The sequence below is a fragment of the Tachyglossus aculeatus genome, chromosome X1, assembly GCF_015852505.1.
Source record: "Tachyglossus aculeatus isolate mTacAcu1 chromosome X1, mTacAcu1.pri, whole genome shotgun sequence".
Classification (NCBI taxonomy): domain Eukaryota; kingdom Metazoa; phylum Chordata; class Mammalia; order Monotremata; family Tachyglossidae; genus Tachyglossus; species Tachyglossus aculeatus.
Window position 1 is genome coordinate 18,666,252 of NC_052101.1, and position 13,104 is coordinate 18,679,355.

At 46.3% G+C, this 13,104-nt stretch overlaps 1 protein-coding gene across 2 annotated transcripts in view; it reads left to right on the top strand.

Annotated features, from left to right (window-relative positions):
- Nucleotides 1-12,499: 12,499 nt before the first annotated feature.
- Nucleotides 12,500-13,104, top strand: part of EFHC1 (EF-hand domain containing 1) — a 41,149-nt gene continuing 40,544 nt past the window's right edge. For both annotated transcript variants that reach the window (XM_038772706.1, XM_038772708.1), the window contains exon 1: nt 12,500-12,589. In XM_038772706.1, coding sequence (XP_038628634.1) covers nt 12,527-12,589 — 63 coding nt within the window. In that variant the 5' untranslated portion in view covers nt 12,500-12,526. The remainder of the gene's footprint in view (nt 12,590-13,104) is intronic.

Consider the following 13,104-nt stretch of genomic DNA (forward strand, 5'->3'; position numbering starts at 1 on the left):
CCACTGTGGGCAGGGATTGTCCCTATTTGTTGCCGAATTGTACTTTCCAAGTGCTTAGTACAGTGCTCTGCCCACAGGAAGCGCTCAATAAATATGATTGAATAATTGAATGAATAGGCCTGCGAACCACATGGCATGCAGGAATGACCGCACTCACGCAAGCCACGTGATTGACATAATCTAGGCGGTCAACACAACATTAGGGAAGCAGCCTGGGGGGGTGGACAGAGCACTGGGCGTCAGAAGGTCATGGGTTCTAATTCCTGCTCCACCAGTTGTCTGCTGGGTGGCCTTGAACAAATCACTACTCTATGCCTCAGTTAACTCATCTGTAAAATGGGGTACAGTGCTCTGCACATAGTAAGCGCTCAATGAATACGATTGATGATGATTGAGACTGGGAGCCCCATGTGGGACAGGGACTGTGTCCGATCCAGTGTTTGTATCCACCCCGGCGCTTAGTACAGTGCCGGGCACATAGTAAGCGCTTAATAAAAACCAAAGCGCTTATTATTTTCCAGTAGGTGGTGTGATTTCCTTCAGTTGAGGAACAGAACAGTGTCTTGAAACTTTCTTTCCCTGTAGTCATTGCCTGGCAGGACACAAGTCTGTTGGAGAGCCAGCAGAGTCGCAGAGTGTCTTAAATCTGTCCTGATTTGGGGTTAATCCCGGGAAAATTGCAGACACTACTAAACATCCCAGCCCCTGGATTTCTTCCCAAACCTCACTCAGTAGTCCCAGCCCTGCCTCCTCTCTGTCTGCTCACAGGCTCTTCCTCCTGCTCTGCTGTCTTGCTATCTGGGTGCCGCTTCCTAGAAACACGGAACCTCCGCCTACCTGCAGTTTTTGTCCCCCCGGACAGTCAAAGATGGTGGAGAGCGCTTTATTTAAATAGCATTTGCCCAGGGGGAAAAAAAACCCCACAAAGTAAAAACCCCACATGAGCACAAGGCATTCCCTAAATAGAAACAGATGCCCAGATGGACAATGGCCATGGAGATGACTCACCCTTTCCAGCCTCCTCCACCCCCACTGTCTTCTGACCACCCCTAGTCCGGAGAAATGGAGTCCAGATCCGAAACTCAGGCCAGGATAGCCAACAAATAGCCACAGGGACAGGCCCACGTTTTGGGAAAGCAGGAGGATCTAGTGGAAAGATTTATTATTATTATTTATTTTATTTGTACATATCTATTCTATTTATTTTATTTTGTTAGTATGTTTGGTTTTGTTCTCTGTCTCCCCCTTTTAGACTGTGAGCCCACTGTTGGGTAGGGACTGTCTCTATATGTTGCCAATTTGTACTTCCCAAGCGCTTAGTACAGTGCTCTGCACATAGTAAGCGCTCAATAAATACGATTGATGATGATGGAAAGAGCATGGGAAGAGCACTAATCCCGGCTCGGCCACCTGCCTTCTTGTGTGACTTCGGGCAAATCACTCCACTTCTTTGGGATCTGTAAAATGGGGATTCAATACCTGTTCTCCCTCCTTCTGAGACTATGAGCCCCATGTGGGACAGGGATTTTGTCCGGTCTAATTACATTGTACTTATTAATCAATCAATCATATTTATTGAGTGCTTACTCTGTGCAGAGCACTGTACTAAGCACTTGGGAGAGTATATTATAACGGAGTTGGTAGTCACGTCCCTGCCCACAAAGCGTAGTACAGTGTATGACACATAATGGAAAAAGTCTGGTCTTCAGAGTCAGAAGGATGTGTGTGCTTTGCTGTGTGACTTGGGGCAAGTCACTTCGCTTCTCTGTCCTTCAGTTACCTCGTCTGTGAAGACTGTGAGCCCCAGGTGGGGCAGGGACTAAGTCCAACCTGATTATCTCTTATCTTCCCCAGGGCTTAGAACAGTGCCTGGCACATAGTAAGCACTAAACAAACACCATTATTATTATTATTTCCATTACTGCTATCATTACCTTGGCCTAGTGGAAAGCGCCCGGGCTTGCGAGTCAGAGGTCGTGGGTTCTAATCCCGGCTCCACCACTTGTCTGCTCTGTGACCTTGGGCACAGTCGCTTAACTTCTCTGTAAAATGGGGATTAATCAATCAATCATATTAATTGAGCGCTTAATATGTGCAGAGCAATGTACTAAGCGATTGGGAAGTACAAGTTGGCAACATTATAGAGACAGTCCCTACCCAACAGCGGGCTCACAGTCTAGAAGGGGGAGACAGAGAACAAAACAAAACATATTAACAAAATAAAATAAATAGAATAGATATGTACAAGTAAAATAAATAAATAAATAGAGTAATAAGGGATTAAGAGTGTGAGCCTCATGTGGGACAGGAGCTATGTTCAACCTGATTACCTTGCATCTACCTCAGCATTTAGAACAGTGCCTGGCACATAGTAAGCACTTAAAAAATAGCATAATTATCATTGTCATCATCATTTCTCAGTTTCCAGATTCCATCCGGGTGACGCTTCCTTGAGGAGGAGAGGGAGAGGGGAATTTGGGAGCCAGCTGGGGACAATGCAGAAATGTGAGGGGGTAAGGAGAATCCTGGTGACCCCTCATGGCTTGGGCCCTCAGCCTAGCCTGCAGTCGAGGGGAGGGTTCTCTGTTTTTAAGGCCGGACCGCTTATCTTGAAGTTTTCTCCACCCAGCTGGCCGCCATCTGTCTTAGGTTATTAGTTGGCAAAGAAGTGATGCCTCAGATCAGTCAGAAGCCCAGTAGACCAAAAGTCTATGGTTTGGGGGGATTTGTGAATGAAGGGAGATTAATTTACCCAGGCCCTTGGGTCGGAGTTTTAGCTTGGGGACTCTACCTCTTTAGCACCACTGCCAAAACTGAGGAGGGGGCAGGAGGAGAACGGTCTCCAGGCTACAGGTGTTCCTGGAAGTCAGAAAATATGGGCACAAGGGCTCTAGAAGCTACGTTGAGAAGCAGCGTGGCCTAGTGGGTAGATCAGAAGGTCATGGGTTCTAATTCCAGCTCCATCACTTGTCTGCTATCTGACCTTGAGGAAGCCACTTCAGTTCTCTGTGCCTCATCTGTAAAATGGGGATTAAGACTATGAGCCCCACGGGGGGCAGGGTCTTTGCCCAACCCGATTTGCTTGCATCCACTCCAGCATTTAGTACAGTGCCTGATACATAGCAAGCACTTAAAAAAAATACCACAATTATTATTAATCATTATTGCCAACTAATGATCACGTTCCAAAGTGGTGCATTTCTGAAGGCGCTCCGGGCCCACAGAGCCACTGGTTTACCCAGAAATCTTCTAGACTCTGAGCCCGCTGTTGGGTAGGGACTGTCTCTATATATTGCCAACTTGTACTTCCCAAGCGCTTAGTATAGTGCTCTGCACACAATAAGCACTCAATAAATACGATTGAATGAATGAAAAGGAATGTGTGTGTATGTGTGCTGGGGAAAGAAGGCTTAAATCCAGCAGGTTCCCAGAGCAGTAGCCCTGCTTGCCCCAATATAATACTGTCCGTGCTTGCTCTCTTGGCAGCCATAAAGGTAGAAAAGGTCATGTCTCCATTGGCAGCAAACTGCCAAAGACCTCCATGGATGTTCAGTTAGTAACAAAGCAATGTCCACTGCAGCACAGCTTAGCTGGGCAGGACACGGAAGGGGAATGGATGAAAGCACGATACAGAAAAAGCTGCCAAAAAGTGAGTTGAAGTGGGGAAACCATAAACACGAAAGGCAGAAATCACATTTTAGGACATCCACATTGTTCCATCACAGCTGAGTGAAAGGCACACCCTGCAAGTCCTCAAGACCTCCCACTGTGGCTGAAGACCACTTGGCCTGTGCACACAAGGCTAGGTACAGAGTAGCCTCTGCTCTGCCTCAGTCAATCAATCATATTTACTGAGCACTCACTATGCGCAGAGTACTGTACTAAGCCCTTGGGAGAGTACAATCTGACTGAATTAGCAGATACATTCTGTATTTACAGTGTCCCATGGCCTGCTTCACCTCCTGAATTAAACATCTGGTATTTGCAGCCTCATCTCCCTGTGTGCTTCTGGTCTCCCCACCCCAAAGCCGAGCAAACTCCCCGTCCTCCAGGCCCGGCACCAACTCCCCTCCGCACCATCAAGGGGACCCCATCCCGTCCGCTTCCCAACACCCTGACAATAAGGAAAACAACACCTGCAGCCTGAGGCATTACAGAACCTTGGGATGTCTGCTGGCCTTGGAAAACTTTGCTGTGAACTCTGAATCTCAAGGAAAAATTCTGCTCCTCCAGCCACAGTTCCTTGCTGACTTTTGTTTTTATTTCTGTGTATTGTATATTTGTCTTGGTCCTTTAAGCTGTTTTGGTATTTTATTGGTCCTGATGTATCCGTCTCCAGTCCTCTCCCGTCCACCTCCTGACCTATATTCAGCCTTCGGTCTGCGGAAAGATCATGAAACCAAGAAGCAGAAGCAGAAAGCAAATGGTGCAACACAACAGAAAATCATCTTGGTGTATGTAAAGGGTGGAAAGACTTGGCAATTGCATATTAGTCTCTTCAGCTATCCATCCACAAGAGTTAAGTTCAGCGTTAGAACCATCATCTCTGGTCCCTAAGGACAGCTCTGGATGACAGAAACAGAGGACATCCTACAGCTTATAAGCAGTTCAGCACCCTCTTTTACGCCTGGGAGAAATGTTCATCTTCCGTTAACCACACTCACCCGAAGGATACTATAAATAAGTAATGCTCCATGTATTGATTTTTCACGAGGAATGGGATTTGAACAAAAAGTACTCTAAATAATCATTACGGCATTTATCTAGCATTTTCTTTGTACAAAGCTCTGGGGTAGATACAAGGTTATGAGATTGGAGCACGGAGCTACCAATCTTAGTCCCATTTTAGAGATGAAAACACTCAGCCCCAATACACCCAACGTTACAGAGCGCGGTCATGGTTGAGCTGGGTCTTGAATTGCTCTTTTCTCCACTTGTCTGCTAGTGTGTGATCCTGGACGAGTCACTTAACATCTTTGCGCCTCGGTTTCCCCTCTGTAAAGTGGGAATTAAATACCTATTCCCCTTTCTGCTTGCCTGGGAGCCCCGTGTGGACAAGGATTGTGTCCAACCTGATGAGCTTGTATCTATCTGAATGCTTAGTATTGTGCTTGACACATATTAAAAGCTTAACAAATACTAATATTACTAGTAATAAAAAAACCCAGCCCAGTCTTATCAGTATTTGGCTTGGACTGATTGGTCCTTTCCTAGCTCAATATCTTAGCCAGCCATCTAATCTCTGCCCAATGTGAGTTTTCCTTCCCCTTCCTCAAGTGCTCTGCACACAGTAAGTGCTCAATAAATACGATTGAAAGAATGAATGAATGAATTTCTCACTACTCACAGACTGAGCCCCCTTTCCTCTCCCCCTCCCCATCCCCGCCACCCTACCTCCTTCCCCTCCCAACAGCACCTGTATATATGTTTGTACAGATTTATTACTCTATTTTACTTGTACATATTTACTATTCTATTTATTTTGTTAATGATGTGCATCTAGCTTTATTTCTATTTATTCTGACGACTTGACACCTGTTCCCATGTTTTGTTTTGTTGTCTGCCTCCCCGCTTCTAAACTGTGAGCCCGTTGTTAGGTAGGGACCATCTCTATCTGTTGCCGACTTGTACTTCCCAAGCGCTTAGTCCAGAGCTCTGTGCACAGTAAGCGCTCAATAATTACAATTTAATGAATGAATGAATGAATTTCTTTTTTTATGGTACTTGTTAAACGCTTACTATATGCTATATATGCACTAGTATATGCACTATAGTATATGCACTATATGCTTTTAGACTGTGAGCCCACTGCTGGGTAGGGACTGTCTCTATATGTTGCCAACTTGTACTTCCCAAGCGCTTAGTACAGTGCTCTGCACACAGTAAGCGCTCAATAAATACGATTGATGATGATGATGATGATGATGATGCTAGGCACTGTTCTAAGCCCTGGGGTAGATACAAGACCATCAGGTTGGACACAGTCCCATTCCAATGTGGGGTTCACAATCTCAATCCCCACTTCACAGACGAAGTAACTGAGGCCCAGAGAAGTGAAGTGACTTACCAAGACGGCACAGCAGACAAGTGGCGGGGCCAGGATTCAAACTCAGGTCTTTCTGATTCCCAGGCTCCAGGCTCTGAATCTTAGTCCAACCCTTCCCCAGCTCTCCCTTCCCTGACCCGTGCTCGGGAAACCCTCTGTGACCCAGTCTTCTTTAGGAGACCAAAGTATTTGGAGAAGGAAATGGCCAAGATGCTGACACGTGAGTCATCGTGCGGGTCACCCTGCCCTTCTGTCTGTTGCTTCACAACAGAGTCCGGGTGGAGTCTCCTCACTATCTTCACTAGAACTTTCCCCTAGAAAATGCCTTTCCCTCCCCCTCACCCCTTAATCCCCTTTTGATGTTTCCTTTGGAGGCAGAACACAACGGAAGGAACAAAATGGAAGCAGACGTTTGGTGGCAGGAGGTTAGGAGCCTGAGTTGGGTTTTTTCCAGTCATTAAATCCAATGATCCTATTTATTGAGGACTTACTGTGGGCAGAGCCCTGCATTCATTCGTTCATTCATTCATTCAATCGCATTTATTGAGCGCTTACTGTTCGCAGAGTACTGTACTAAGCGCTTGGGATGTACAAGTTGGCAACATATAGAGATGGTCCCTACCCAACAGTGGGCTCATAGTCTAGAAGGGGTAGACAGACAACAAAACAAAACATATTAACAAAATAAAATAAGTAGAATAAATATGTACAAGTAAAATAAATAAATAAATAGAGTAATAAATATGTACAAACATATATACAGGAGCTGTGGGGAAGGGAAGGAGGTAAGGTGGGGGGATGGAGAGGGGGAGGAGGGAGAGAGGAAAGAGGGGGCTCAGTGTGGGAAGGCCTCCTGGAGGAGGTGAGCGCTCAGTAGGGCCTTGAAGGGAGAAAGAGAGCTAGCTTGGCGGATGGGCAGAGGGAGGGCATTCCAGGCCCAGGGGATGACGTGGGCCGGGGGTCGACGGCGGGACAGGCGAGAACGAGGTACGGTGAGGAGATTAGCGGCGGAGGAGCAGAGGGTGCGGGATGGGCTGGAGAAGGAGAGAAGGGAGGTGAGGTAGGAGGGGGCGAGGTGATGGACAGCCTTGAAGCCCAGGGTGAGGAGTTTCTGCCTGATGCACAGATTGATTGGTAGCCACTGGAGATTTTTGCACTAAGCGCTTGGTAGAGTACTACATAACAGGATCAATAGACACGTTCTCTGCCCACAGGGAGTTTACATTAGTGGTGAAGAGCTGTAATAATAGCAATGGTATCTGTTATGCACTTACTATGTCCAACATTCATTCATTCATTCAATCGTATTTATTGAGCACTTACTGTGTGCAGAGCACTGTACTAAGCACTTGGGAAGTACAAATTGGCAACATATAGAGACGGTCCCTACCCAACAACGGGCTAAGCACTGGGGTAGATACAAGCTAAATGGGTTGGGCATAGTCCATGTCCCACGTGGGGCTCCTGTTCTTAATCCCCATTTTACAGATGAGGTAACTGAGGCACAGAGAAGTGAAGTGACGACATGCCCAAGGTTACACAGCAGACGTGTCAGACCCAGGATTAGAACCCAGGTCCTCTTACTCCCAAGCCCGTGTTCTATCCCCTAGACCGCACAGCTTCTCGTGCTTTATATAGATGTACATTCAAATGAACCTTGAGTTTTTTGTTTTTCATTCCTGTATTGTATTTGTAAATATTTTTATATCTGTTCCCCTCATTAGAGTTAAGCTCCTATTCCCTATGTTTCCTATGTCCAAATGCCTAGTAGAGGGCAAATCAGCGTGGCTCAGTGGAAAGAGCACTGGCCTGGCAGTTAGAGGACGTGAGTTCTAATCCTGGCTCTGCCACTTGTCTGTTGGGTGACTTTGGGCAAGGTACTTAACTGCTCAGTGCCTCAGTTTTCTCTTCTGTGAAATGAAGATTCAATCCCTGTTCTCCCTCCCTTTTAATTTGTGAGCCCCAGGGAGGACAGGGACTGTGTCCATTCTGCTCAGAATGGATCTACTCCAGCACCTAGCACATAGTAAACACTTAACAAATACTACAATTATTATCATTATTATTCCACCTAGTGCATGCTCAATAAAAATCATTACTAATAATACTGTTCATTTGGGGAGATTTGTGCATCCTGATTACTGTACACTAGAAGCACTCACAAGTTGGCATAAAAAAGATTGCAAACTGCTTTGCCCAGTTGGCCGGGCACTACGGCCTTCAGAGAAATCTGGAAAAAATAAACGATGTCAGCCTTCATTAGGGAAACCTTACATAAACGAAAGTCTTCCCTGGCAACACAGAGCTAAAAACCATTAAGAAAAATCTTCTGCCCAGTGATAGGCAAGAAAGTAAGAAAAATGAATCAAGGCCAGTACATCCTTTGGGAGACTGTCATGCAGAGTATGATGGCAGTGTGGCCTTGGGCTTTGGATTATACTAAAGACCTCAGACCTGTCCAACCTTCTTTAAGACTGTGAGACCTGAAACCCCCCTCCGTCCCCTTTCCATTCCCCGCTCCTCCGGACTACAGTGAGGAATCTCATCAACATCATATGTAGGCCATTGTCAACCTCAAGGGTCAGTTGTTGTCTTACGCTGTCGAGTTGTGCCCGACCCATAGTGACGCCATAGACACATCTCTCCCAGAGTGTCCTACCCCAATCTGAAATTGTTCTGGTAGTGTATTCTTCAAGTTTTCTTGGTAAAAATAAGGAAATGGTTTACCTTGTCTCCTTCCGCGCAGTAAACCTGAGTCTCCGCCCTCGACTCTCTTCTGTGCCGCTGCTGCTCAGCACAGGTGAGTGTTGACTTGTAGCAGATTGCCACTGGCCACGCTAGGAATGAAATGGATAGGCCTCTGCTTGACTCTCCCTCCCAAAGTCGAGATTGGTAGAGTACTGGAAACTCTCCAGGTGTGACCCCGAGAGTTGCAAAGGCCAGTATCCTTCACAAAAGTGTAAACGGGGATTTCCGCTCCAGCAATCAGCAGACCAGTGTTCTGCCAATCGGTCAATCAATCAAAAGTATTCAGCAAGTGTGAAGAGCACTGTACTAACTACTTGGGGAAGGACAGTGCAACAGAGTTGGCAGATGCTATCCCTCCCAAACAAGGAGCTTACAGTCTAGTCTCCAGGATAGCCCTGGTTCTGCCCGGTCTGGCTTTGCCATCAGTATAGCAGATTTCTGACCAAAGGATCACTTGTGGTAATAATAACAATAATTGTGGTATTTGTTAAGCGCTTACTGTTTTGCAAGATGAATGGGCCCAACAGAAAACCTGAAAAAAAGCTAGCTAATGTGGGCTTTAATTACGCACTACAATGTAAGCTCACAGTGGGCAGGGAACATGCCTCCTAACTCTGTCATTCTCTCCCAAACGTGTAGTACAGTATTCTGCACATAGTAAGTGCTCAATATAAATACAACTGATTGATTGGTCACAATAAAAACTCCTGCCTGCTGGGTTATAGCATCCGTCCTGTATGCTGGTGTCCTTTTGGCCATAAGCTTGGGTACTGCAGATGAAAAAACAAACCAACCCATTTGTGTTTTACAATGTGTTGCACACCTGTCACTCTACTTTCTCATTGCACTCTGCCTCAACACACACATGACCATCAGAGATGGGAGTGTAAATGGAGCCTTGCAAGCCACTAGCAATCAATCCATGATATCTGAGCATTATCATTAATTTCTCCATGTGGATTCTCGGGACCGAAGCCTCGGGACCGAAACTCATCGTTCTCAGTGGGAGACTCCAGCAAAAGATGAACGAGATGCAGCGTGGCCCAGTGGATAGAGCACGGGCCTGGCCTGGGTGTCAGAGGGAGCTGGGTTCTGATCCTCAGGAGCCTCAGTGACTCAGTTACCTCATCTGTAAAATGGGGATTAAGACTGTGAGCCCCATGTGGGACAACCTGATCACCTTGAAACCTCCCCAGTGCTTAGAACAGTGCTTTGCACATAGTGAGTGCTTAATAAATGCCATTATTATTATTATCCTAGCTCCACCACTTGGCTGCTGTGTGACTTTGGCCAAGTCACTTAACTTTTCTGTGCCTCAGCTATCTCATCTGTCCTGCTTCTGGCCTTGAATGCCCTCCCGCCTCTAATCTGACAGACCACCACTCTCCCTCACTTCAAAGCCTTACTGAAGGCACCTCTCCTCCAAGAGGCCTTCCCAGACTAAACCCCACTTTTCCTCATCTTCCATGCCCTTCTGTCTCTCCCTGCCTTGCTCCCTTTGCTCTTCCCCTTTCCAACCCCAAAGCGCTTATGTACATATCTGTGATTTTATTTATTTGTATTGATGCCTGTTTCCCCCCACTAAACTGTGAGCTCTTTGTGGGCAGGGAATGTCACTGTTTATTGTTGTATTGTACTTTCTAGATGGTGAGCCACCACTGTTGGGTAGGGACCGTCTCTATATGTTGCCAACTTGTACTTCCCAAGCGCTTAGTACAGTGCTCTGCACACAGTAAGCGCTCAATAAATACGATTGTTTGATTGATTGATTTCCCAAGCGCCTTGCTCTGCACACAGTAAGCGCTCAATAAACATGACTGAATGAATAAATGAATAGGAATTGGAATGTGAGCCTCTTTGTGGGACAAGGACTGTGTCCAACCTGAGTAGTTGGGCGACCCGCTTAACTTCTCTGTGCCTCAGTTACCTCATCTGTAAAATGAGGATTAAGACCGTGAGCCTCACATGGGACAACCTGATTACCTTGTAACTATCCCAGCGTTTAGAACAATGCTTGGCACGTAGTAAGTGCTTAACAAATACCATAATTATTATTATTAGTTTCTATCTACCCCAGTGTTCAACACAGTGCCTGGCACATGGGCAGGGAATGTGTCTGACATTTTACATTGTACTCTCCCAAGCGCTTAGTACAGTGTTTTGCATCCAGTAAGCGCTCAATAAATACGATTGAATGAATGAATGGAATGTGAGCCCGTTGTTGAGTAGGGACCGTCTCTATATGTCGCCAACCTGTACTTCCCAAGTGCTTGGTACAGTGCTCTGTACACAGTAAGTGCTCAATAATACGATTGAATGAATGAATGAATGAACATAGTAAGCGCTTCATAAATCCCGTTAAAAACAAACCAAACAAAAACAGGTGGGGACTATGCCCAACCTGATTAGTTTGTATTACCCCAGGGCTCAGTGCAGTGCCTGGCTCACAGTAGCTGCCTAATAAATCTCGGTGAACATAAAACAAACAAAATAAGTCTTTAAACTATCTTCAAAGGCAGAAAAAGCCCCCCAAACTATTTCCACATTGCCACCTTCAAACAGCTCTACTTAAGGAGCAAGGACTAGCCCAAACTGAGCCCCCCACCTTTTCCTCTGCTCCTCCTCCCCTCCCCATCGCCCCCACTCCCTCCCTCTGCCTTACCCCCTTCCCCTCCCCACAGCACTTGTGTATATTTTTACATATTTATTGCTCTATTTATTTTATTAATAATGTGTATATATCTATTCATTTATTTATTTTACTTGTATATATTTATTTTATTTTGTTAATATGTTTTGTTTTGTTGTCTGTCTTCCCCTTCTAGACTGTGAGCCCGCTGTTGGGTAGGGACCGTCTCTATGTGTTGCCAACTTGTACTTCCCAAGAGCTTGGTACAGTGCTCTGCACACAGTCAGCGCTCAATAAATACGAATGAATGAATGAGTCTATAACTATTTATCTATTCTGATGGTATTGACACCTGTCTATTTGTTTTGTTTTGTTGTCTGTCTCACCCTTCTAGACTTTGAGCGCGTTGTTGGGTAGGGACCGTCTCTCTATGTTGCCGATTTGCACTTCCCAAGCGCTTAGTCCAGTGCTCCGCACGCAGTAAGCGCTCAATAAATACGAATGAATGAATGAGTCTATAACTATTTATCTATTCTGATGGCATTGACACCTGTCTATTTGTTTTGTTTTGTTGTCTGTCTCACCCTTCTAGACTTTGAGCGCGTTGTTGGGTAGGGACCGTCTCTCTATGTTGCCGATTTGCGCTTCCCAAGCGCTTAGTCCAGTGCTCCGCACGCAGTAAGCGCTCAATAAATACGAATGAATGAATGAGTCTATAACTATTTATCTATTCTGATGGTATTGACACCTGTCTATTTGTTTTGTTTTGTTGTCTGTCTCACCCTTCTAGACTTTGAGCGCGTTGTTGGGTAGGGACCGTCTCTCTATGTTGCCGATTTGCGCTTCCCAAGCGCATAGTCCAGTACTCCGCACGCAGTAGGCGCTCAATAAATACGATTGAATGAATGAATGACGAGAGGGATCTTTGCGCAGGCGCAGTAATGGGCGCAGTAACGGGAGGGGAGGGATGCGCCCGGTCGGGTTGCTGCGGCGACGGCGCATGCGCGCCTCCGGCCTGTTTACCGTTGCTATGGGAACCCCGGAGGGACCAGCCGCGTTGCCTAGGAGACGAGAGAGGACCAGGCTGGAGGAGCGACGCGGCGATGGCGTCCAAACCGCTGCACGGGCTGCCTTTACTGCCCGGCTTCTGCTTCAGCGACCCCACGGTGAGGCCCGCAAGCTCGGCTCCATCCTGTCGGCTCCTCCTGGCCAGGGAATGTGTCTGCCAAATGGCTGTAGCACTCGTATAGATTTATTACTCTATTTATTTGTACATCTTTACTCTTATTAATGATGTGTAAGTAGCTATAGTTGTATTTACTCTGATGGTATTGACGCCTGTCTACTTGTTTTGTTGTTTGTCTCCCCCTTCTAGACTGTGAGCCCGTTGTTGGGTAGGGACCGTCTCTAGGTGTTGCCGATTTGTACTTCCCAAGCGCTTAGTACAGTGCTCTGCACACAGGAAGCTCTCAATAAATACGATTGAATGAATGCATGAATGTAGTGGACTCTTTCCCAAGCGCTTAGTTCAGTGCCCTGCACACCGTAAGGGCTCCAAATGAACTCTCCCACGCTCTTAGTACAGTGCTCTGCACCCTGTAGGGGCTCGATAAATACAACTGAACTCTCCCAAGCGCTTAGTACAGTGCTCAGCCCACAGTAAGTGCTCAATAAATACGAT